Source organism: Ruditapes philippinarum, unplaced genomic scaffold (assembly GCF_026571515.1).
Source record: "Ruditapes philippinarum isolate M1 unplaced genomic scaffold, ASM2657151v2 ctg7170_1_1_1_1, whole genome shotgun sequence".
Lineage (NCBI taxonomy): Eukaryota > Metazoa > Mollusca > Bivalvia > Venerida > Veneridae > Ruditapes > Ruditapes philippinarum.
The window spans coordinates 19025-46328 of record NW_026860540.1 but is presented as its reverse complement, the minus strand read 5'-3'; the positions used below and the strand labels follow the sequence as shown (position 1 = coordinate 46328).

At 32.9% G+C, this 27304-nt stretch overlaps 2 protein-coding genes across 2 annotated transcripts; one reads left to right on the top strand and one right to left on the bottom strand.

Annotated features, from left to right (window-relative positions):
- Positions 1-322: 322 nt before the first annotated feature.
- LOC132760524 (dihydrolipoyllysine-residue acetyltransferase component of pyruvate dehydrogenase complex, mitochondrial-like) lies at positions 323-16399 on the top strand. The gene is made up of 6 exons (XM_060752511.1): positions 323-339; positions 6105-6245; positions 7155-7236; positions 7604-7684; positions 9990-10129; positions 10980-16399. The coding sequence occupies exons 1-6, from the start codon at positions 323-325 to the stop codon at positions 11107-11109; spliced, it is 591 nt and encodes a 196-aa protein (XP_060608494.1). The 3' UTR covers positions 11110-16399.
- A 3053-nt stretch (positions 16400-19452) lies between these two features.
- Positions 19453-26895, bottom strand: LOC132760515 (uncharacterized). Its single transcript, XM_060752503.1, has 5 exons — positions 26241-26895; positions 25876-25963; positions 25079-25243; positions 22580-22765; positions 19453-19932 (listed from the first exon to the last, which is right to left on the bottom strand). The coding sequence occupies exons 1-5, from the start codon at positions 26544-26546 to the stop codon at positions 19685-19687; spliced, it is 993 nt and encodes a 330-aa protein (XP_060608486.1). The 5' UTR covers positions 26547-26895; the 3' UTR covers positions 19453-19684.
- Positions 26896-27304: the final 409 nt, after the last annotated feature.

The following is a 27304-nucleotide window of genomic DNA, read 5'->3' as shown; positions in this document are numbered from 1 at the left end:
GAACACCTTTCCTATGGAAAAAATTTGGGAATCATAAAAGAAAAGGGAAATTTTTAACAAATAGCCACATTCCCCAAAATTTATCTTTTTTTCATTTTTTTAAGTTTATTTTCCCCCTGCACTTTTTTTAAAAATTTGTTTTTTGAAACCCTTTTTAATATTGCCGCAAAAATGCCTATTTCAACCAAATTTGGGTATTTTGTACAGGGTTAAAGGGGGACAGGCGGGTAAAAGAGAACACAAACCCCACGGGTTTTTTTTCCACTTTAAATGCTTTTAAATCAACAAATAAAAATAGGGTGAGAAACGGGGGCCGGTCAGCATGGGTTGTGCCAAAGGGTAAATTGCCCGGGTTTTTCATAAGAATCACGGGATTTGACCCCAAAAAAAATTTGAAAAAAAAAGGGGCAAATATAACCTTTTTACTAAAGGGATAAAAAGGAACAATGCTTTTTAAAGAAACACAACTCCTTGCCATTTTTGACAAAAATTTTTTAATCAATTTACTTTAAAATAAATTTTTAAACTTTTAAAAACCCTTTTTAGCCTTTTTAAATAAAAACAATAAAAAATTAAATTTTTTACAACCACGATTTTTTAAACCCAAAACACCTAAAATTTAAGTTTTAGTATTTGGGATTTAGCCAAAATTTAAGAAACAAAGGTAAAAAATTTTTTTCCAATAAAAAACCTAGAAAACCCATTTTTCGGGAATTTTCTGTACTTTCCAAACATTTTAATTTGGGGAATTTCATTTAAATGAGTGTAAAAGCGAAAATTTTTTGATTTTTTTTTTAAAAAAAATAAAATATATTGTACAAATAAGCCCAAAGAAAAAAAAAGTAAATACACAATTTAAATACAGAAAAAACTATTTAAAGGGCGGGCAATAACTTTGTTTACTAAAAACTTTTTTAAATTTTATAGTTTTTTAAATTTAAATAGTTTCCCCAAAAAAAAGGCCCTTTTCCCAAATTTAAAATTTTCTTTAAAGCTCATTTCCCCCAAAAATTTTAACCCTTTTAAATATTTTTTTTACCCCCCCAAATCAAAAATTTTTAGCCATAATTTCCCCCAAAAATCAAGAGGCAAGGCCTTTCCCCCAAAATTAAGTTGGAAAAACCCCGCAGAAATTTAAAATTAGCACAATTTTGGGAAGGTGATTTTTTTCCCAAGGGAATTTTGTCACAAAAAGGGGTTTTCTTTAAAAAAGGAAATAAAAAAAATTTTTTTTTTCTAGCGAAGCAGGCCACAACGAAAATTTTCCAGTTTTCCCCTTTTCCTGTATGAAATTAGATTTAGCTTTCCCTTGGGAAATTGAGTGGGGATTAAAACCCAAAAGTAAAATTTTCCCGCTGTAGCCAGGGGGGGGAATGTTTTTATAACCAACCGGGGGGCTTACAATCTAAATATTAATTTTTTTATTTGTCTCAATGGGAAATAAAAAAAAATTTTTTATTAAATTTGGATGAAACGGGCCCTTTTTGTTACTTTAAAATTATTTTTTTCCGCCAGTTCCCAGTGTTTTAAATTTGCAAAAAAGAGTAGCCCATGGATATCACAAAAAAAGATTTTTTTCAGGTAATTTACTAAAGGGTTGTATTTTTGTCAAAAAAACATCGGGTCACTTTGTTTTCCTAAAAAGGCCAATTTTTTTTCCTTGAAAATAAAAAACAAATGGGAAAAAAACCAGAAAAAACAAAAAAATAGAGAGCAGAAAATAAAATAAACGGCCCATTTTTTAAAGAAAGCTTTGGAAAAAAAGAAGATGAGATAAAAATTGATAGGCCTTTTTAAACAAAAATTATGTTGCCCTTTAAAAAATAAAAATTTTGAGTTTTCTTTTCAATTTTTTTAAAAGCAGTTTTGTGCGTTTTTTGGAAATCATGAAAATTTATATAGAAATTTATGTAACCCGTCATTTAGAAGAAACTCATTTTTTCCCCTAAAAAAGGAATTTTGCTGTTTTAAAAAATAGCTGCCAGGAACATCAAAAAAAGTTTTAGCATATAACCTTTTTAAAAATAATCATTTAAAGGGCCATAAAACCCCCAAAAATTTTTAAAACTAATAAATAAAACACACACAAAATTTTTACAGTTTTTTGCTTTTTAAAGGGAAAAAAATCTTAACAAAAATTCTTTGCTATTTTCCCGGAACTTTACAATTTTAAAAAGGACTTTTAAATGAAAATACATGTTTAATTTTTACAATAAATAGGGAATTTTTTAATGGGGGGTTTAAATGTTCGGGAAAAAAAAACATTTGGGGGGGTTTTTGCCCAAAAAAGAGGGTGGTAAACCAGGGATTTTTTATTTTCTAAAATTTAATACTTTATAACCCCTTTTATTGATTTAAAATAACATACGGTTAAAATAAAAAAAAGGGAAAACTTACACATAACAAAACTTGTGGGAATTTTGGTGTTTTAAACCCACCCAAAATACATGCAGTTTTGGAAAAAGGGTCAAAAGGGCTAGTTTTCCTTTTTTTTAACCCAATTTTCAATAAAATTTAAAATGAAATTTCAACGTTTTTTAAAAATAAAAAGAATAAAACGTGGGGGTGAAAATATATCATTTCAGATGTACCTGCCCCTTTTTTAAAGAAACACTGCCAGCATTACGCCTACAGGGAAAGGGGAACAATCTTTAAAGGGCAAAGAAGAAGGGTAAAAAGGGTTTTCCCGAGGGTGTTTTATTGGCCGAATTAAACTGCAAAGCCACCAGGGGTTTAAATCCTCAGGGGAAGGGGCCCTAGAAAGGGATTTTCATCCAAAGGGCCCAAAAGATTTTCCCTTTGGGAAGGTTGGTCTTTTTTAAATTTTGTTTACAAAAAAATTTTAATTTTACACGCGAATTTTTTTTTTAGAGGGAGATAAATTTTAAAGACATTTTTTGGGTAAAAATTTTACACATGTGAAAATGTTTTTGAGTTTTTTAAAGGAAAATGGGGTACCCAAACCTTTTTAAAATTGATACTTTCCCAAAAAATATCAGAACCCAGCCCCTCAAAATTCAAGACTTTTTTGGAACCCTTTAAAAATCCATTTTTCCTTTTAAAAGGCAAAGCTTTAAAATGTTAAAACCCAGGTTTGTAAATAAATTTTTTTTTCCCATTTTTAAAATTTGAAGGGCACGTGGGTTTTTAAAACTTTAAAACCACTTTTGGGTTTTCCTAATTTTTAAGACCCTAAATTGAATTTAAATGCTCTTAATGAAACCCTAAAAACCCTTTAAAAATCTCTTGTTTGGGTTTTTAAATTTTTTTTAAAAAACCCTTTGGAAATTTTGTCTTTAAGTAAATTAAGGAAAAAGAAATTTTAATTTTTTAGTTGCTTTTATAATAGTAGCGGATAAAAAATTGCTGCTTTTAAAGACAAATGTACCAACCTTTGATGATTCCAAAGGGGGGCAAAGGGGGGAGACAGCCCCTCCCCCTCCCCCCCCCCAACCTCCAGTAGCTGCCCCCCTCCTAACCAGCCACCCCCACCCCAAGCACCATCTATCCGGGCTCCACCCCCCCACCAAACTGCATCAAGGGGACCCCCCATTTTTTCCACCCCCTTACCCCAAGGGACCCCCGGGGGCTAAAAAAGGGAGTCGTTTTAAGGGTGAAGAAAATTTTCATGTATAAAGGGCTTCTTTTGATTTTAGGCTAAATTTTTTTATTGTGGATTTTATATTTAAAACCAACAAATTGAAATAAGTCGTATAAATATTTTTTTTAAGGGGGCCTCCTCTGTAGTAGAATGTCATGATTTCAGTCACGATTTCTATTTTATTTTAAAATTAAGTAGTTTTTAAACCTCTAAAAAACCTTGATTATTTCTTTTAGGAATTTCCTTTGTCTACTTGAAATTTAAATTTTTGTTCTTCACATTTTCCCCATTTTTCTAGGACTGAAAAAGTGCAAGGGTTTTACATGTGGGCCCTCCAGAAAAACAGTTTTTTTATAAAAACAAATAATCAATTTTTTTGTTTAAAAAACCAAAATTCCCTGAAAAAGCAACAACATGAAACAATAACGTTAAAAGCAATTGTTTTTTCCCACTAAATTTTTCAGTTTTAAATTTGATATTTTGGGTGAATGAATCCTATAAAAGAATAAAATAAAATAAAAATACACTTTTACTTTTTATAGAAAAAAATTTCCCAAATTTTTAAACTGTTTAGAGTGTCACGTGACCATTAGGTTTTTCCCGGCCCCGGGGGCCCCGAGAATTTTTTTATCAGCCCGCAAAAAATTTTCAGTGCAAAAAACGGGAAAACAATACGCATTTTTTGTCATAAAAACCCATTAACGAAAAAAGGGAAAAGATTTTCGCACGAACGTTTTTTTTTTTATTGTGAGAGTTAACATTTTTAGAAACCAAAAAAATTTTTTGGTTACTTTTGGGAAAATTTTGAAGAAAAATACGAAAAATTTTCTTTCCGAAAAAAAAATGAAAAAAAAAAGCTTCTAGATTTACTGCTGTAAACCCAAAAACAAAACATCTCGGAAAAACGGGAAATGAGACAAAAATTTCCCCAACAAAAAAACCCAAAAAAAGTATTTTTTGTTTTTTTTGTTTTTTTTTTAAATCACTTTTAATCAAACCAAAAAGGTATTAAGACAAATACCCCGGGGAAGTGGGGGCCGGGAAAAGGGAAATTTGGGCCCAAAAATGAAATAACCCCTAAAGGCTAGTGTTAGAGATCTGTTCTCTCCACCTGAAAAACGTTTTTCCATAGGTAGTGTAAATGTGGTATTATTTACTGGACATGAAAAACACTGTGACAATATGAAATTAAGAGAGTGAACTGATTTTAGTGTAGATATATTGGATGAGACTTAAAGTTAAAACCAGCATGGTGTCTGTGCTCACTGAAGAACTAGTGGTCACTTTTAGAATGAAAGATCTGTGTTTTCCCATGAAAAAATTCAAAAATTTTTCAAAAACTTGCCCGTCCACATTTGGGCTGTGAAATTCAACATAAGGGTTTTTCCTGATGATAAAAGTAATAAAATTTCCCTGAATTTTAAAAAACATTTTTAAAAGGCATTTAATTTTATTGTTTTCAAACAATAGCAAAGGGAGGTTAACGGAGCCCAAAACAGACTTAACCCAAATTTTTAACCTTACAAATTTTGATGTCACAGATAAAACACTAGGGTGAGTTTTTTGCTTTTATATTACCTGGATATTTTGACTAACTACAAAGTTTTTTTCCCCCGGGTTTTTTGGAAAAAAGACCTATCCCCAATTAAAATTAAAAATTTTCGGGCAAGTGTTTTTTTAAAAATTTGGGGAAAAATTTCATGACGGGAAAATTGAAAGTGTTTAAATGAGTGCCAACAATTACTGTCTAGGATGGCATCTTCAAAAATTCAAGCACCATAACAGTGATTAAGTCCTTATTTTCAAAGATTTTAGAAAAAAAATTTTCAATACTTTTATTTTTTAAGTTCCAATTGGGAATTTTTTCCTGTGGATTGGGAAAATAATATACTATTTTCAATTGGGAATATGACCCAATAATGGCTATAAAATACGCCCAAAAAAAAATCCCTCAACTAATTTTTTATGTTTGTTGGCTTTTAGTATAGTTTTAGTGTGGAAAAATAAATCTTTTTATCTTAACTCATCTTGATATCCCCAAAATTGATAATGGACAGTTCCATTACTGAAAGCTGGACAATTCTATGTAAAGCTGCAGATGAGCCAAATTATTTCAAGAAAATCATTCTTGTGAAAAATGTACTAAGAGATTAAGAAAAGTAAAATTATTCACTATTCAAGAAATAATTCACTTGTTATTTGCAATTACTGACTGATTTTTCAGTATTTATCATCATACTCTACTGCGTAACTAACACTGTAAGGGATATTTTCGCATATTCTGACAAATTTTTGGATGTTTTCATAGATTTAAAGTGTCATTTGCAATGTGTAAATTACAATCTTTGTTTACTCTGTTTGACTTAACTTTTGAATACATTTTAAAAAATTTCATGAAAATTAGCATGAATCTGGAGGCCTGCTGCTGTTACACATTTCACAGGTAAAGGATAAGATGACATGAGAGTATGGCTTTAATAGTTTTCTATGTATTTTATTTCAGATTAAGAAAAGAACTAAATAGTTTATTAGCTAAAGATAACAAAAAAATCTCTGTGAATGATTTCATCATAAAAGCATCGGCGTTAGCGTGTAAGCAGATACCTGAGGCTAATTCATCATGGCAGGATAGTTTTGTTAGGCAGTAAGTAAATTCAGTGAAACCTGTATCTTATCTATATCAGGCTAGGAGCTGCAGCTGGTGCTTAAATATTTGAATCTAACATTTGCTGCAAATACAGACTGTGATTTCCAGCTTGAGAGTTACCTTTAAAGGCTATTACAGTTGATTTAAAGTTGGAGATTTCCTTCTGTGTCAGCTCATAGCCTAACATACTTAAAAAGGCTTTGTCTGTAAAGGAAATCAACTCGCACATTATGTGACAATAACCAAAATTTAATATAACTGTTCTCATCCAGTTTGATTTTTTTTTCTGGCTGGGAATAAATGTTGAGTAATTGCAAAAAAAGATATTATGCAATTTGGAATACAACTTCATGTCGTCTCCAGAATGAAATCATGTTTAAAATGGGCATAAAAAAAGTCATAAATACATTAAACTGAAGTGTCAATGTTGCCCTGGATCAAGCAACTGTTGTGCATTTACTGTGGTTATAATTCATGTATATAAGGTGGTAATAACAAAAATTATCATCAGAATATAGCTGATATACAAAAAGTCCACAAATATCACCTTGAAATCTTGTTCATAGAAAAAGAAACTGAATATTAGTGTTACAAATTTAACACAGAGAATAATCAATCTTTTATGTCTGGGACTTTGAAAATCCACCGGGAGTCACGCTGTTTGTGATTCCAAGATGGTCCTGATATCTTGTATATTTTATCTGTACTGTGTATCATATTAAACTGTCATCCCTATGTTGTTATTTTTCTATGTGCCTGAGTGATAAAATACTGTTGTTATTATTATTTTGTTGAATGTTTATTTGAATTAAAAAAAAGGAGACTTTCTTTCATTTAGATTTACATGTACTAAGATTTCAGCAGTACTTACTACTTTAGTTACTTTATTTTATACCTATATTTCAGATATAATACAGTTGATATAAATGTTGCCGTGGCAACAGATTCTGGGCTTATCACACCTATAGTTTTTAGAGCCGATCTAAAGGTAGGCATTATATGCTTTTATTTAAATTGTTGTTAAATAAAAACACAATAATCACACTTGGAAACAAACTAAACAGATATCTTCAATCATTGTTAGCTTGACTATTTTCAAATAATTCTTCAATATTCTTCCTCTTAATGTTTTTGATTAGGAAAAAAATATAAAGTCAAGTGTAGCTACGTTTGGCAAAAAGAGACACATTGCCAAGTGGGTAACCAAGGCTCTCTGTCCTGGGGGGAAACTATACTTGTAGAAATGGAAATTGTCATGTCCTTTTCCCTTATTTGGGGAATTAAGGCAATTTTTACTGCATATACATACAGTATTTGTCCTCGGATATAATCATGTGAAATGTTATATGTTACAGGGTCTTGCACAGATTGGTGAAGATGTAGGAATGTTGGCAGCTAAAGCCAGAGATGGCAAATTACAACCACATGAATTCCAAGTAAGTTGTCTATGAATTTAGCACTTTTTTGTCCCTGAGGAACATTGATTTGGGGCCAGGGTAAGCGTATAAAAGTTGTTTCGCTAAGTAGAGCTGTCATTGATTCAGTGCAAAGCATATCAACGATATATCGATATCAAGTAACTAAAATCAACAATAAACCGATATATCGATAATATCCTTTACTCACTTGTCTGTCATTCATTTTCATACCTGTTTCAGTGATTTCAGTCAAAAACATGTTCTGTACAGTGTCTTGTCCACTGCATGATTTGTTCTAGACAATATTTTTTGTCACCATTGCTATGAAATAATTCCACTATATAACAAAAGCATCACATTTGATATAAATAATTGTTTCTGCATATATTTTGGGTGAATTGTATAATTTCTAGACATTTAATTTATAAGTCAAAAGTATCGATTTTTAAAATGTGTATCGATTATTGATCGACAAAAAAAATATCATCGATATTGTCGATATCGATGACAGCTCTATCGCTAAGTGAATTAAATGTATTCCATGCTATAGTTGCGGCTTGTCAGATTGTAAATTATGTGTTACAGTTGTTTTTTGGTTTACATAGCTTGTATAATAATAATAAGTTATAAATAACTTGTTGCACATGAATTTGAGTTGTTATAGGTAAAACATGTATCTATTATACTGGGGCAGCTTTAGATACTGCCTTGTCAGCAAATTACAACCACATGAATTCCAAGTAAGTTTTCTGTGTAGTTTCCTCTTTTTGTTCTGAGGTACATTGTTGAGGGCAAGGGTAAGCAAATAAAGTTTTTCGATAAGTGACTAAAATGTACTTTGATAGTTACGGTTTGTCAGATTGTGCATAATATGTTGCATCCGTCCGTCTGTCTATCCGTCCGTCCATCTGTCCGTCCGTCCGTTAGCAATTTGGTTTCCGGAGCATAACTTAAGTTCCATTTGGCCCACAACATTCAAACTTCATAGGATGATTGTCCATATTGAGTAGAAGACCCCTATTGATTTTGGGGTCACAAGGTCAAAGGTCAAGGTCACTATGACCCTAAAACTGAAAACAGTTTCCGGAGCATAACTTAAGTTCTATTTGGCCCACAGTGTTCAAACTTCATAGGATGATTGTCCATATTGGGTAGAAGACTCCTATTGATTTTGGGGTCACAAGGTCAAAGGTCAAGGTCACTATGACCTTAAAACTGAAAACAGTTTCCGCAGCATAACTGAAGTTCCATTTGGCCGCCAGTGTTCAAACTTCATAGGATGATTGTCCATTTTGGGTAGAAGACCCCTATTGATTTTGGGGTCACAAGGTCAAAGATCAAGGTCACTATGACCTTAAAACTGAAAACAGTTTCCGGAGCATAACTTAAGTTCCATTTGGCCGACAGTGTTCAAACTTCATAGGATGATTGTCCATATTGGGTAGAAGACCCCTATTGATTTTGGGGTCACAAGGTCAAAGGTCAAGGTCACTATGACCTTAAAACTGAAAACAGTTTCCGGAGCATAACTTAAGTTCCATTTGCCCGACAGTGTTCAAACTTCATAGGATGATTGTCCATATTGGGTAGAAGACCCCTATTGATTTTGGGGTCACAAGGTAAAAGGTCAAGGTCACTATGACCTTAAAACTGAAAACAGTTTCTGGAACATAACTTAAGTTACATTTGGCTGACAGTGTTCAAACTTCATAGGATGATTGTCCATATTGGGTAGGAGACCCCTATTGATTTTGGGGTCACAAGGTCAAAGGTCAAGGTCACTATTACTTTAAAACTGAAAACAGTTTCCAGAGCATAACTTAAGGTCTATTTGTCCCACAATATTCAAACTTCAGAGGATGATTGTCCATATTGGGTAGGAGACCCCTATTGATTTTGGGGTCACAAGGTCAAAGGTCAAGGTCACTATTACTTTAAAAACTGAAAAAAGTTTCCAGAACATAACTTACTTTCTATTTGGCCCATAGTGTTGAAACTTCATAGGATGATTGTCCATATTGGGTAGAAGACCCTATTGATTTTGGGGTCACACGGTCAAAGTTCAAGGTAGCTATTACCTCAAAACTAAAAACAGTTTCCAGAGCATAACTGAAGTTCCATTTGGCCCACAATATTCAAACTTTATAGGAGGATTGATATTTGAAGGAGGTAATACTTTATTTAATTTATGTAATGTCTTACAAATGCTTCATCCTTAGAAAAGAAAAAAAACACTTTCGGGCATATAATGCTCCGCCTAGCGGTGCTTTTGTTACTTTTTGTTTTCTTATCACTGTAATATGACATTATTTGATTGTTGCAGGGTGGTACATTTACAATCTCTAACCTGGGTATGTTTGGTATAAAGTCATTCTCAGCAGTTATCAATCCACCACAGGCGTGTATTCTGGCAGTAGGTGGGGCTGAAAAGAGATTAGTCGTTGATGAGGACAGTAGCTCAGGGTAAGTTAAAATATTTAGAAAAGGAGGACTGTTACATACATACTGAGGACAAGTTCCAAACATTTTTTTTTTTTTTGAAGAAGAAGAAGAACGTGCATGCAGTGATTTTTTTTCAATTTTCAAAACAACCTGTGGCTTTCTGAAGAGGAAAATATAGCGCGATAAATCAGAAAAGGGGAAAATCAAATTCTAACAACTGAGAATGGTTTACCTACACATGTTTCAGAATATTCTACTTCAATTCAATTTAACATCCATGATACATGCAGGGGCTATCTGTAGGGACAGCGTTCTGTCTTAAGCTGATATAAGTCAGCTGCTGTTAAGTCATGGCTCTAGTGAAAAATGTGCAAAGGGCATTTTAGGGGAAAAATAGTAGCATTTTTAGGGGAAAATGTACCTATTTAGGGCTAGGGGAAACAGCCTTTATTCAGCTGTAAAATGCAGGAAAAAAAATCACTGGCATGATTATTCTATATCCTTAATCTGTTTCTTAGTATTTTTGTACCATGTGACAGCTCAATGTATTTCCTTTATTGGACACTGTAGTATCCAGTATGTCCCATAGTTGATAGTTAAGTGCATTTGATTTGTGAGCCTTGCCTTCTTTACAGTCTAATCAGACTTTTTACTGTTGGGTAACCAAACTTCAGAATTTTGATACCGAAATCACTTAAAACTACATTTGACTGTTCCAAAGTCATAGCAGGGCAAATCCATTTTACAAAACAAGGTTTGTAAGGGTAAAATACTTTTTCCAGGAAGTGGATTTGAAGAAAGTTTTCACACCTTACAAACTAAAATGAGTATTTTGAACAATTTGCAAGTTTGTGTATGTTTTATTTTACAGTTTCACGGAGGCGACAGTGATGTCAGTAACATTGAGTTGTGACCATCGGGTGGTAGATGGCGCTGTAGGTGCCAAGTGGCTAGCTGAGTTCCGTAAATATCTCGAAAACCCATCAACAATGTTGTTATGAGGAAAATTATCTCAGAGTTTTAGATTTTCTACGTTAGAAAATGTTTTTAATATTTATAGACGGGCCTTGCATAGAAAGTGCTACAGACAGTGCTAAGGTTCTATGCAGTTTGACTTTTCTGATTTAATTCTTGTTCTAATTTATGTATGTTCCAGTGGTAATTATGGAAAGTCGAGAGTCAAGTGCTCTCTGTAAATTGTAAAATTGACCGTTATAATTAAGAATAGCCAAAGGTAGAGCAGCCCTGTGTGATTTTTAAAAGCATTTTTATTTTTAATGGTTTAGCAAATGCAGAGAGGAATAAATTCTGTGACGGCAAGGAATTTTGATGTTTCAGCTCTCTACTCAAAATAATTCTGAATTCCAATTTGACTTTTGCTGCATTTTATTACAAATGATACTACATGCATTGGCAAATTTATATTTAAATTGAAAAGTCACACTGAATTCAACTATGCATATAAAAGTTTTTAATGGAAAACTTTGTCAAAAAATGTTCTGCTGAGTGAAAAAGTGGAAAATAGACAGGATGAACCCATTTGTTTTTATATAGAGATGTTACGTAGTTATGTGTTACTATAGATAGAGAACAAATTCTTTTTATTGGTTATCCTATTTTATGGTACATTATTTATTTTTCATAAAATCTGGAATGAAAATCAGTTCTGTTGTGTTATTTGTTAGTTCTAAGATGTATTTGTTGAAATAAGTAGCATCTTTTTATGTGTTAAGATGTGACAGCTGACTGATCAATTACCAAAATCTAGCCTTACATAGATAAATTTAAACATTGCAATATTTGCATGAGTTGAATTGATATATTTAAGAAATCTTGTGTGGGCTCTTCCTGATCAAGTGGTTAGGGTAGCTGAATTCTCATCACCTGCCCTCAGCCCTATGGGTTCAAATCCTGCTGAGGACTTAAGATTATTCATACTAGAAAGCTATCCAGCTTGTTAATGAAAGGTGAGTTCATGCTAATGAACAAGGGAGCATTTGTGGTCTTCCTCCTCCAGTAAAGATAGAAAGTCCTCAAGGTGCGGGTAGGACTTAAAGTGGATTGGTCTACAATGGGCAGATTTTCAGTAAATATTTCAAATATTGATAAAAACAATAGAAATGTATCATTTGGATATCCTACTGAAATATTACCTTTAAATGATATTAAAAGAGTTCCAATTAATTTAGTATGAACATATATGTATGTGATACTGTATATGTGCATATTAATGCGTCACAAAAATTTCAATTGGTAAAAATCGCAAATATGTCAATGTCGCTAAATTAACCACTTACAATGTATACAGAATATAACAACTTTTTGAACTAGAACCAAATTATTATCAATTCTGCTATATATAAATACTTGTATGTTATATTGAATCATGCATCTCACACTTGCCAACAACATTCATAAATAATTCTTTCGTGGTTTGTGGTTATGTATGATACTAAATACTATCAACATAATTATTAATGGTATTTCATACCTTCCATTATAGACAAATCCACTTTAAAACTCAATCAGGCAACATAATTTGTTTACAGTGAAAACAAAATTGAAAAATTACTTGAGAAAAAGAAACAAATAGGGTTTTCAGTTAATGAAAATAGATATAGTTAGAGGTAGATTGTTTTAGTGAGTACTTGCAAGTTATTTTGTAGTTTTTGTTAAAGAAATTTTTTGTAAAACTTTAATATCAAAATTTATGCAACATGACATATATGTAGGCTTGAGTAAAATTTTTGTGATGAGGCATTGGTGAGTGTGTTGAGAAATATAAATAGGTATGAAATATGTGTTAAACATTTGAATTGAAGATTATTTTAAAACTTTCTTCACATATTGTACATGTACATTTTGTATATAAAATGCTGACTTTGTAATTTGTCAAATGTTAATGAGAAAATTTAGTTACTATGGTTACACTATCTGTTGTTATACTTAATTATCTATTACAGTAAACACTTTTGTACACAGGTGCCCGCTCGTGTCTGTGTTCAGGCCCTTAGTTAGAGATACAGGAGATGATATTGATCCAGTAAAGCTGGAAAGTCACCATATTACATGAAAAGTTGTCTGTGTGACTTAGCCCAAAATAAAATGAACTTTTCAGTATATATTTTAGTCATTATTTGGACATGCATTATTTACTCAAAGACTTCCAGATTAACATTTAATGTTTTAAGAATTTTTAACAACAATTATTTATTCACAAATTAATTTATTTATTAACATTGACAAATAAGTTAATCTGTATGTATAGTCTTAATAAATGCTATTCGGTACTTTCATTTTCTAACGTGACACATTGAATTTGTAATTTAAGCCAGCCTCATGTGAATAGAACATAAAGCATTTGTTCTTTTGTTGTGTCCGTCTTCTAGAGGGGCACTTAAGGACCTAAACTGCTGGAACTTCGGCTGTAATGTGCCATTTGTTAAGATATGTCCAGATAACTAATATAGCACCAGTTTTGTCCCTTTGTTGAAGGCTGAATTTGGAACTAATTTTTGAGGGCAAAGATAATGTTAAATACAAACCTGTATTATAATAATAGAAATTAATGTGCAAGTCAGCCATTTTGACAGAAAAAGTTAAAGAACCCTAACTTAATTTTAAGACACTGTGCAATAGATATATAAGACAATGATATATAAAAGAATGTTAACAGTATTTCAAATGACCTTTATTTTGATAAAATTATAGAAAGTACTTGTTTGAAAGAATACAAGATGTTAGTTTAGTTGTTAGGTAGAAATAGAGTGATGTTTTTGTGACAAGTTCACAAGTCACCATTTCAAATACAAGCAGTGAAAGGTTCTTCATCTATGCTTCTTGTATAGATCCAGGCCAGCCAAAAATTAAGTGTTGTCTTCTTACCTGGCACTAGGCTGATAGCTACTAAATCTTTGTATTTTATTTAAAAAAGAGAGGAAGAATCTTGAAATGCTTATAAACTGCAAGGCAAGGCTATTGCACAATTTCAGCAGCTTAAGGGTTAACATAAAATGGAATTATAAAACTTATTATATGAATTCCTTAAAACTGTAACTAGTATTCAGTTCCAATGGGGCATCAAGGGCACAGGATCAAGATCATTGACGTCAAACCACTTCCTCCTTTCCACTGTGGATTTGAATCCAGCCAGGAACTTTGGCTATCCATCTAGCTTAAGAAATCTCAGTGGTTTATACTTTGCATGGAGGGCCCCTGAGGTCTTCCTCTGCCAGTAAAGTCACGGTATGACCTCTATTGTATAATACTATTGCTGCGATGTAAAACACCACCAAAAACAAAAAAAAGCCTTTGCAAGGTAGACAAGGTAGTAAGGAAGCAATAAGTGCTATATTAAAGAGCCAAATACAAGTTTGAGATTATGATTTTTTGAATGTGACATTTTTACTAATTATGCTCACATTTTTAGCTCGACTATTCGAAGAATATGAGAGCTATTGTAGTCGCCCCGGCGTCGGCGTCGGCGTCCGCGTCCGCGTCGGCGTCTGCGTTGGTTAAAGTTTTTTGTAAAGTCAAATATCTCAATTATTGCTTGAGATATTCAATTGAAACTTACAATACTTATTTATAGTAACAAGGTACATCAGATTGACAAGTTGGATAACTCTACCTACAATATTGACAGAATTATGCCCCTTTTTAACTTAGAAATTTTGGTTAAAGTTTTTTGTAAAGACAAATATCTCAATTATTGTTTGAGATATTCAATTGAAACTTACAATACTTATTTATAGTAATAAGGTACATCAGATTGACAAGTAGGATAACTCTGCCTATAATATTGACATAATTATGCCCCTTTTTAACTTAGAAATTTTGGTTAAAGTTTTTGTAAAGTCAAATATCTCAATTATTGTTTGAGATATTCAATTGAAACTTACAATACTTATTTATAGTAACAAGGTACATCAGATTGACAAGTTGGATAACTCTGCCTACAATATTGACAGAATTATGCCCCATTGCAAACTTAGAAATTTTGGTTAAAGTTTTTTTGTAAAGTCAAATATCTCAATTATTGCTTGAGATATTCAATTGAAATTTACAATACTTTTTTTATAGTAACAATGTACATCATTTTGCAAAATTGCATTTCTGTCTGCAATATTTGCAGAATTATTTGCCCCTTTGAAACTTAGAGATTTTGGTTAAAGGTTAAAGGTCTTCAAAGATGTTTACTTGAAACTTTACACATGTACTTAGGGTCATAATTTGAGGGTCATAATTGTATGTCACTGACCAAGTTCCATAACTCTATCTTGCATTAAGGCTGATTCATATCCCCTTTTCTACTTAGTCTCTTGGTTAATGTTTAAATGCAAGTTTTACATATCTGAATAACTATTAAAGATATTTATTTAAAACTTCACATATGCATTTAGGGTCAGAATTGTAGGTCACTGACAAAGATCCATAATTCTATCTTGCATTTAGGCTGATTTTTCTTCCCGTTTTCAACTTAAAAAATTCATGGTAAAGTTTTGCTTCTAAGTTGTTATCTCCATAACTACTGAAGGGTTTGTGCCTTTTTTGGGACAATTTTATATTTTATAAAAAAAAATTAGCCCTTTTGTGAACTTAGAATATTTAACATTATTAAGGCTCTTTTACTGTCAAGCACTTAGAATAGTCGAGCGTGCTGTCCTACCGACAGCTCTTGTTATATATATACTAAGCACAGGTGTTTGACATCTAATATCCCCCATCATACATTCTTCTATAATAAACATAAGTTGGGTTGATTATATATACTGGTAGGGGTATGGGGTATGTGTTAGATAGTGGGGGGGGGGGGTTTACCTGTAATGCTAAGTAGATTATTAAAATTAGTTTAATTAACCAAAATTATCTTATTATAATCATAATATACAGGTTGGTTTTTTGGGGTTTTTTTTTTCACGAATGGATAGTATTTGTCCAAGTTAAGTTATACATGTAAAGAGTATGAAGTGAAAAATAAAGTGGAAAGAGAGTGTAATTATATAACTTGAATGGAATGTAATGATGCTTTAAAACTCATCATTAACTAAATCTTTTTTTGTTTTTCCATTAATAACATGTTTACGTTAGTTGTCATTCTTTGCCTTCTGGTGAAAGTGTTTTACAAACAGCTTTTATTTAAATTTAAGTTATTAAACCGCTGTATTCTTTAAAGTTTTTATTTTAATTTCTCTCTTTAAACATTATTGTAAACATGGCTTGAAAGTGATTATAGATTTTGTTAAGTTTGCTTTAACTGGACTTGATAATGTAATAAACTTGTTAAAATCAGATTTTCTTCTTGTCACTTTGTGTATTATAAGAATATAATGAAATTATGTTCCTCATGTCTGTTTGTCCAACAGTCTGTATGTTTCCTTTTAACTGATTAAATATCATTTGTCCCAATTAATTAAAAAAAACTGTTTAAGGTCACTAGGTCCAACCAAGGTCATAATTAATGACCTTGAACTTTATTTAATTATCTCTCTAAATACTTTGAAAACTAAATACTTTGAAGTTTTCATTTACACATCTGTTAAACATCATAATGTTATGACTGATTGTTTTTTTTATTGGAAATATGACCTCTCTTGACTGTTTTTTTTTTAAGATCAAAGGTCAAGGTTGCCATAACTTGAAATACACTTTTCAGTCGTTTATGTTTAGTTTAAGGTCACTTACTTCATTACCTACAGAACTATAGATCAGGACATATGTTGATGCACATTTATTTATTCAAACTGTAACACCCACTGTGGTCTAACCAAACATAACACTAACAAAACGAGTTACATGTTGATGATGCACATCAAAGACGCCGCCTATTGATGTGAACAGTCAATCAGCATTGAAAATAAATCATTCTCTATTACAGTTGAAAATCCGAAGCACAAATCAATTTTTTCTCCATGTTCTTGGTATGTTCTCGTTGTTTCATAATTAAATTGCATATTTTTGTGAAAAAGTTGGCGGCACGAAATACCCAAATATAGCAATATTTATTTTTTGTTTCTATAAAATATAGGTTATAATGAGAAATAAATAAATATTTAAAAAAAAATATGACTTAGCCTGCTATAACTTTCATTCATTCCGTTGAAATGGGCAGCTAAGATGTTGTAAGAAAATAAAGTTGTGGCATTTGCTTATATTCTATTGCATTCTACTATATAGGTTCTTTATGAATGTACTTGCAATTTTAAATCAAGATATGATATTTGTTGTCTACACATATATATTTTTAAGGTGTAACTTTGTTGACATTTCATATCATATACAAGTGTCCATGTTATTTCAAAAAAATAGCTTTAATGGAGTACATATATTGTACGTATTTTGGTTCAAAACACAATGATAGGAAAATGTATACATGTATTTGAGTATGTTTGATTATAACTTAGTGAAAGTGTATATTGTATTCATGATTAAAACAGCACTTTTTTAGTATAAAACATTTATTTTTAGTATAATTGGGCAATATTTGGGTATATTTAGGCAATATTTGGGTGTATTTGGGTATATTTGGGTATTTCGTGCTGCCCTGAAAAAGTAGAACCTAATGCATAAATTCACAAAGTAATGCCATGTCTCAAATCTGAAATGATTGTCTTTTGCGACAAAGATTGAAACGTCTGGTCGAAGCAAAATAAATAAGATAAATTGAAATGATTGGTATACTTGAAATAAATTCAAGACATTATGTGCAATTAAATATTGGTGCGAATTACATAATGTTCGAATGATTTTGAGGACGAGATGTTCTGCAGTGTTTTCCCCTTACTGGCCGTAGTGTAACCGCTGCGCAGAGTTTGGCATATTTTCTCACAGGAACTTGAAATTCTATCACTATTAACGATAATATGCAAAATATACCCCCTATATACCTTAAAAAAAACATTTTTATAGTATATAGGGGGTATATTTGGATATTATAATTAATATTGGTTATTTGATAGAATTTCAAGTTCCTGTGATTTTCTTAACGGTTGAGGGGGAACCGCCTCTGTGATAGTGGGCTAGGTTTAGGCTTTGTAACTTGTAATTTAATGATTCGACAAGTGATATTGATCAAAGTTGTCCTGGTTCTCTTCCGGCCCGTCAACGAAGACTAAATGCTAGCATACGGAGCATCATATTAACCTTTACCCTCTGAGCATATTGTGATTCAATGAAAAGCCTCCTGTTCAAGCTGCTATGAAGCTACCAAAAATGCTTCAATACTGATGAAACTTTGCACGACCATAGTCTCTGATCGCAAATTTCCTGTTACCATGGCAACGGTGGGACGTCTCAAAATTGCCAAAAATCACAATTTTGAATTGTTTTTTTCCATCAAAACTGATTTCAAAGTGCTGCAACTTCTCAATGAATTGAGATAGAGTGAAAGGCTTTTCAGCGTCGGTTACTAGTTACCCTAAGATCGATCTGAGGCCATTTTTAGCCTGCCACATGTCCAAAATTTTCTTGGCGATGAGGGGAACTACGCCCCCTTCAAACCCCCCAAACAGAAGGGGGCACACCCCCTTCTGGCAACCCCCTGATGTACCATTTTGATGGGGGCTACGCCGAAAAAGTGGTCACTTTTTTAACAACATTTCTCAAACGAAAAAAACAGCGTTTTGGGTTTAATTAGGGCATTTTTTACTGTTCGAGGCCTCAAAAAAGGGAGACGGGACAAAAAGCCGTCAAACCTCGATCGTCTGTATCATTAGCGACAATTTAAGGCGGAGCCGAACTTCAACTGAGGCGGAGCAAATGAAGTGAGTGACACTGCCTCAGTCGTTACCTCAGTCAACGGTTAAGTTTATAGACTGGCTCATTGGCACGTTATTTATTAGGTAGATACAATTAGATAATGATAATTCAAACATGGCACTATCACTTCAGTTAAACGTTTGTACTAATCCCTTACAGCTCTCTGACATGTTGTTCATCAGAAAAGCTATTTTTATTAGAAAATTTGAAAACAGTTTGATTTTGTTAAAACAAAAAAAAAATACACAAAGTCAAGTCAAAATTTTCCCCATTGCTATGGGGACAAATGCATATCTACTAGACGCCGTTTGCACGCGGCGACTAATAAAATCAAAGTGCACTGACATAGTTACTGTATATGTACCTTGATAGTTTGTATCTGCCACATTCACTTTCAGGTTAAAAGGTCAAAGGTTCCTGTTACATGTATTAAGATCTATCTTTTTTTAGAAAAAATGTGTAAAAGATATTCACTTCCAACTTTATATTTTGTAATTATCAAAATATGACGCCATATTGCAAGGTCAGATAATGTTCAACTTAGATTTGATAAAAAAGTACTGCTTTGTGTTTTATTTATAGAATTTCCTGCCTTAATAAAGGATATTTCAGCTCAGACTTCTTTTTGAACAAAATTAGTATTGTACAGAGATTATATTAAAAGAACGGATTTCTAGAAAACATATCCCGGGTACGGTATGACATCATGTTTGGGTTTTTATACATGCAAATATCACTGTGTTAAATTTGTTTAACCAACCAAAGTGAACTAATCACGATACACTTGCATTTGGTTTGTTCCCAACGACATAATGTATGTTAATTTTGTTCACATATAAAGTGAAAGGTTTTCCAGCACTCAATATCGTCGAAACGATGGTCTCCTATTCTATCATCACTGTGACGTACCATACGCATGCAAGATGGATCACCTTTCTGTCCATTTGGAGCTTTATCTTTCCAGAAATGTTTTCCCATGGGGACCAAAGTATCGTCTGAAAATTTCCAATCATCTACTTTGTTTCTTTCGTTGTAGCCATCCACCCAGTACTGGCCAGTATTTAGACCTGAAAATAAACTACAATGTAGTAAACAATCTTCAACACATTGCAAAACCCTATGCCGGAATAGATAACGATATGCAATGTGAGAAGTTAGACAACTAGTTACACGTTTGCTTTTTTTGTATTCCAAACTTTTGTGAAAGGAACTCCATTATAGTTCAAACGCATTAAACAATAAAATTTTGATTTTTTACACAGACCAGCTGCATGGGCACTTAAAACAGAAAGATTTATAAAAGATAAAAATAATTTGAAACAAATATATTAAAAAATGATGAAGATCGTATTTGTATTTTTAGCTCACCTGTCACAAAGTGATAGGGTGAGCTTTTGTGATCGCTTTTCGTCCGGCGTCCGTCCGTCGTCCGTCCGTCCGTCCGTCGTCCGTCCGTAAACTTTTACTTTAAATGACATCTCCTCATAAACCACTAAGCCAATTTCATCCAAACTTCACAGGAATGTTCCTTTGGTTGTCACCTTTACAAATTGTTCAAAGAATTTAATTCCATGCAGAACTCTGGTTGCCATGGCAACCGAAAGAAAAAACTTTAAATATCTTCTTTTAAAAAACCATAAGAGCTAGAGCTTAGATATTTGGCATGAAACATCTTCTAGTGAGTATCTACCAAGTTTGTTCAAATAAAAGCCCTAGGGTCAAAATTAGCCCCGCCCCATGGGGTCATTGATTTTCCCTATATGCATATAGTAAAAACTTAAAAATCTTCTTTTAAAGAACCCAAAGAGCTAGAGCTAAGATATTTAGCATGAAACATGTTCTAATGGGTGTCTACCAAGTTTGTTCAAATAAAAGCCCTGGGGTCAAAATTGGCCCCGCCCCGGGGGGTCATTGATTTTCCCTATATGCATATAGTAAAAACTTAAAAAATCTTCTTTTAAAGAACTCAAAGAGCTATGGCTAAGATATTGAGCATCAAACATATTTTTAATAGTAGGTGTCTACCAAGTTTGTTCAAATAAAAGCCCTGGGGTCAAAATTGGCCCCGCCCCAGGGGGTCATTGACTTTCCCTATATGCATATTATTAAGTAAAAACTTAAAAAATCTTCTTTGAAAGAACCAAAAGAGTTAGAGCTAAGATATTTAGCATGAAACATGTTCTAATAAGTGTCTACCAAGTTTGTTCAAATAAAAGCCCTGGGGTCAAAATTGGCCCCGCCCCAGGGGTAATTGATTTTCCCTATATGCATATAGTAAAAACTTAAAAAATCTTCTTTTAAAGAACTCAAAGAGCTATGGCTAAGATATTTAGCATCAAACATGTTCTAATAGGTGTCTACCAAGTTTGTTCAAATAAAAGCCCTCGGGTCAAAATTGGCACCGCCCCGGGGGTCATTGATTTTCCTTATATGTGTATAGCAAAAACTTAAAAAATCTTCTTTGAAAAAAATCAAATAGCTAGAGTTAAGATATTAAGCATGAAACATCTTTTAGTGAGTGTCTACAAAGTTTGTTCAAATAAAAGACCTGGGGTCAAAATTGGCCCCGCCCCGGGGGTCATTGATTTTCTTTATATGTGTATAGCAAATACTTAAAATCTTCTTTGAAAAAACCCAAATAGCTAGAGTTTAGATATTAAGCATGAAACATCTTCTAGTAAGTGTCTACAAAGTTTGTTCAAATAAAAGCCATGGGGTCAAAACTGGCCCGGCCCCAGGAGTGTCATTGTTTTTAACTATATGTGTATAGTAAAAACTTTAAAAAAATCTTCTTTTAAAAAGCCCAATGAGCTAGAGCTTAGATGTTTAGCATGAAATATCTTCTTATGGGTGTCTACCAAGTTTGTGCAAATAAAAGCCCTTGGGTTAAATTGGCCCTGCAACATTGGTGGGTGGGGGGGTTGGGGGGGCCTATATACAGGTGAGCGACCTCAGGGCCATCATGGTCCTCTTGTTGTGTTGTTCATAGCCCGATTTGACTTGCAACGATATTCAGTTTTCTGTTGTTGTTTTTTCAATAACAATAAGAATTCTGGAGGGAAAAACGAGTGAGCGAATGGTCTAAAAAATTTTTTTTTTATCAAATATGACCTCGTTTTTATTTCTATTCCTGTCATTTAAAAAAACTAGTGAAATTCCCTTTAATACTGGGCCAATGTAATAAAACTATTGAACACATGTTCAAAGTTTTGGTTTTTGCAACAATATCATAAAAAGTCCACAAGTTGCACGCCGCCCAATTTGGTCTCTAAGAAACGCCAGCCAACACTGGCCACTCGGATAAAAACTAAAAAAGTGAAGGTCGATTGGCCATTACAAAAACTGACATCTGGGAATCTCATTGAACGTTCGAAATTTTATTACATATTATAAAACAAAGGAAAGCAGTTGTAACCTAATATTAAGTAGTTTCAGCCTTGCAGTTCAGAGTTTACATATGAAATATGTTCTGAATTCAAATAATCCAAAACAATAAATCCAGGTGGCACAGTGGACAATTTTATTAAAGATACTTGTTATTTCTTTGTTATGGTGGCTGATTTGTGCCATGTTTTATTTTTGCTCCATGTTATCATGTTTTCGTCTGACGCCCAACAGAGGGAAATACGACATGCCACGGCATGCCACAAATCAGCCAGCCAGCATATTTTTTGTACTAGTGCATTAGTCCATTGTAAACATATCACATTGTACCTGGACAGTCACGTATTAGTGCTTGAATAGCGTCGAATTTCCATTTCTCGTCGATTTTGACCAATTTCCCGCCAACAGTTGAGCAGAATTCTGCGGCGTCAGGTTGTGACATCGTGGTGGTGAATATTTGTATTTTTGACTGTGAACAATACAGTTGAGTCATCCGAGCAACCACTGACGAACACCCTGGTATCATTATAAAAGGAAAAGTGATGAATCAGTGGGGGGTTCAAAAACTGAAATCATATTGTCACCGGAAAACGAATCCAATCTTCTTTTGATATTTAAGATACAACGAAAACTTATTCACCGTAGATGCACGGAAAATGACGAAAATAAAATACAATAATTACATATGTAATCATAAGTATAATGATAAATATAATCGTAAACAAATGATGATGCCCATTATGATGAATAGCTTGTAATCAGGTACAGCGATCGGAAAGCTAACTATACATATCCAGCAACATTACGTGTATTGGTTACGATCCCGAATCGCATTGCCGAATAGCATTTATAAAAGCTAATATCTTTTCTTGCTAATTTTTATATTAACAAAATCGTTTAATTGGTAGTTTTAGAACAGATTAAGTATCCAGACCAAATCCCTTGATCAAACAAACCCTTGATTAACTTTGGGTAAAACGTCCGAAAGCCTCTCAATGGGCAATCAAATGCCCAGCGATAAAAGGGAACACAATAAAGGTTGACAAAAAACCCTCAAATGAGAAAAGTGAAAGTATTTCAGCTTAATATTTATCACACAATCCCGAGGATAATGAATGAGTGAAGGTGCAATATTGAATTTATTGAACGAGTGACCCTAAATCAAAATAATATTCTATTTATAACGTACCAAAAGATCCTGTATGTTATAATTGAGGTGGTATACCAAATTTAAGTGAAATTATAAATATGTATATCGAGATATTTAAACATGTTTACACCCTAGTTACAGAGAGCCATCGGTGATTGATCGGTAGATTTTTTTAGCCAAATTATGAAGTCAACCGGTGACGACGCATTTAACACCGTTATCACCTATTGGTCACCTGTTTTTCACCTATCAACTGCTATTTGGGAAAGATAAGTTTTATCGGTGAACATTACCGATTGGGATTTTTAAACATGTTTAAAATTCTCGATCGGTGAAAATATTTTACAAATAACCGACAGCACTTATATCACGATATATGCAAGCTCTAAATCATCGATATTGCCGATCGGACAAAGATAACAAAATATGAGTCACCGGTCATATCTTACGGAAAGTGTTATAGAAGAAATAGAAAGAGCATCGAAACACGAGGGTATCTGATTTGTTCGAGGGGGCGTAGCCTCCGCGTATTTATCAGATTGCCTAGTGTTTTGATGTTCTTTCTGTTTTGTATCATAGTCAAACATAAAATCACGATCCCTGTTGTCACAATATAAAACCCAAGAAAAAAGGAGCCAATTAACGAGCATCTGAAAACGACATTTCTATCGCTTTCTCTTTCTCTTCCGTCACAATAAGTAAACCCCAGCAAATATTAGTCAATCAATAGGCATGCTCTGGAGTGCGGGTAACTAATACCTGCACTCCAGTTAACGCACTGTGCATGTATATGTATACGATTTAACTCTGACACATTTTCAACAGAAAGGTCCCCAAACTATGATACAACCACTGATGACTAGCTATCAAACACCGATTAATCAGCGTTACGCCCGATTTAGCTCCGATTTACAAACGATAAAAACCGATAGTATTTCAGCATTTTTATCACCAATCCAATTTCGTTTGAGTTTGCTTTCTGTCACCGATGGCCGTTTACACAGAAAACCAGTAATAAAATCACGCATGTCAAGCGATCATAACAGCGATAAATGACCGGTTCGGGACCGACCGTCTTTGTAACTGGCCCTTTGCATATAAACATAGCGTAAAAGCGTTACACTATAGGCGCTTCAATGAAAAATGACTATTATAGCTGTTCTTAAACCGTTCTTATTTTAAATATGTGATTGATAGAATATTATATTTGTGTAGATTCAATATTAAATTTTTATTGAACTCGTCAGAAGCTTGCATGTTTATGATTTATCCAACTCGTTCAATGAATTTAGTATAAAATCTACACTCATTCAATAACTTCTATGAATCGTCATTTTGCAATACATGTACAATATATATTATGCGAAGCCATATGTTTACATTTGTGGACTTTTTATTCATTCAAGTACATATAAAACTGTACATTTTGATAACGCACATAGATAATTTATATTATTAACGCTTTCATTTGAATATGTATACGTACTTTACCATGTCATTTGAACATGGAATGATTGAATATAAGGAGGCAGTTTATCATAATGATAAGTCATAAATGTCTTATTTGTTATCTTTGTATTTTCATATTTTGATTTCATTGAGTGGCTTTTGACTATATTTCATAAATCATTCGAGTGGCTCATGTCAACAAAGAATTAAATAAATTAGAAACAACTCACGGTCTACTGTTGAACTAATTTCCCATTCCCCGCTAGACGAGCATTCTAGCGCCTGGACATCTACCACGCCATTTCCATTTCGTTTACATGAGACAATCTTGGAGCCTATCTCATTCATATTACCTTGATGAACCTCATTTTCCAAAATCTCTTGTCTTTGACATTCTGTTAGAGTAAATGACTGTATTAATTTATCAAAGCACTGAAAGTACTTCATAGCAGCGAATTAGAATCGGTTACTTTTATATAAAAGTTGAGGCGTTCAGATACCAGTCAAATTGGGAAAAAAACGCACGCAATAAAATTGTATCACAAAGTATTTCATTATTTAAGCAGCATGCCTTCAGACTCATGTGCATTTTCATGAAAATTGCAAAAATGGATAAAAATTGTTATGTTGTGAAGTGAACAAAGAAAGTAATTAACACATTGCAAACGGCACTTACAAGCTACGTAAATTACCTGACAGAGGTCAAAATATTCAGAAATAGCCCTTACTGAGTCACACAGTAGCAATCTGGGGATAAATACTGTCAAATCAGTCATTTATCGCTTACAATATGTAAATTATAACTATTGTAGTTTAAAAAAAGAAAAAAAAAAAAAGAAAATCCAAATGTCTTCTGCTAAGAAAAAGAGGGTTTGTTTTTTATTGAACTGATTATAAATAGAACTGATTATACATAATTTTATTGCAATACGTGTCACTTATAACAATAATTACATACACAAATAAGCATTCTTACGTCTGATATTCGTTTCATTAGAACGGAAATTAGGTGTTTTCGATGTCTTACCTTGTTTCGAACACGTGCTTTCGGTTCCGGTGGACTGATTCGCTTGCCACTCGCCGCATTCATTGCTTTGATCCGCATTTATTGATTCCTTAATATCAAAGTAAGTTGTTGAATTATTTTACATTCTAAAATTAATAAGAATATTCAAAATGATAAAAAAAAACGAAAAAAAAACAATCATATAAATTTTAGGAATATTATATCAAAGTTTGGCAATACTTCAAAGTTATAAGTTGCGTACTAAGATAGCTTGAATTTAAGACATTACAACTTTGCCCTATTTCAGAGCACAGTACAAGACAAAGGGTTATTTATATCGCAATATACTCTGAAAGAATATCTTGAAAATACAAAGATACACTTACATCCGGGCTCTGAATGTCGTCTTTCTTCACAATCACACAGTGCCCACGGTTAGTTGATGCAGGCGTAAACTCCGTGTAAAGCTCGCATAAAGTATACAAACGCTTGTATCCGGCCGCAAAGCAATGATTTCTTCTAAAACACTCGTCAATACAGACTTCTAGAGAAATTTTCTCCAGCGACAGGAATTTACTTTCTTCCGGGGGACACGTATTCCATTTTGAAATTCGAAAATTAGCGCTGCAGTAAATTGTTGTTATCGAAACATATATTACAAATGCCAGAATTCTTTTATTTATTAACTCCATGACGACTTTGAACGGTCTGGAACTGTTAATTGAATAAAATAAAATCCTCTTGGAGAATTAAAATCAATGTTGCGTTGTAGGTAGATTCTCCCTCAAACCCTCCATCTGTTTGTGCGCTTATCATTCATAAATAGTTTATTATTTGAAGAAATGTTGACTTAGACTAGTATTCTGCTACAAAACTGTTTAAAGGCACATAATGCCCAGGAAATCCACCTTTTTAAAGTCTTTAAAAATGTCAATCAAAGAAGTATTTTGACTTCAAACAGAAGTACAGATGCAAACGATGGTCCTTGTATAAAGCACACGGTTATGTTTTTGGAAAATGTAACATGATACCAAAAATAAACAGTTTTTGAAAAATGAAAATGATAGCATTTGTCAGACATAATGGCCCTTTAAAATCACAAATTAAATACATATAGGTAAGAATTAGATATTTTAATAAGTCATAAACTCATACAATTGAAACATTGTCCAGATTTACATACAAAATAAAAAACAATTAACAAAATATTGACAAAGATATCATGACAACGAAGTTAATCGCGGCGCACGTCAAACGCCAAAAATTTATTACTGTTTACAACGTTGGTAGAAAAACCTTACACCACGGAAGTTGTAAATTTATAGCTTCTTTAAGAAAAAAAAATGCACAATGAAAAGATAACATTTTTTGTTATTACTTTCCGAAATTTAACTCGCATATAATATGCAAGAAAAGGAATCATACATCGGCTGCCGTCACAGACGGTAAT

What these genes read in the sequence shown, in the direction of transcription:
- LOC132760524 (XM_060752511.1), top strand. An exon ending in CAGGATAGTTTTGTTAGGCA is followed by an intron (nt 6,246 to 7,154) that starts GTAAGTAAATTC and finishes CCTATATTTCAG; the next exon opens with ATATAATACAGTTGATATAA. An exon ending in TACAACCACATGAATTCCAA is followed by an intron (nt 7,685 to 9,989) that starts GTAAGTTGTCTA and finishes TGATTGTTGCAG; the next exon opens with GGTGGTACATTTACAATCTC.
- LOC132760515 (XM_060752503.1), bottom strand. Translation starts at nt 26,546, where the DNA reads ATGGAGTTAATAAATAAAAGAATTCTGGCATTTGTAATATATGTTTCG. An exon ending in AATTAGTTCAACAGTAGACC is followed by an intron (nt 22,766 to 25,078) that starts GTGAGTTGTTTC and finishes TAATGATACCAG; the next exon opens with GGTGTTCGTCAGTGGTTGCT. An exon ending in ACTAATACGTGACTGTCCAG is followed by an intron (nt 19,933 to 22,579) that starts GTACAATGTGAT and finishes GTTTATTTTCAG; the next exon opens with GTCTAAATACTGGCCAGTAC.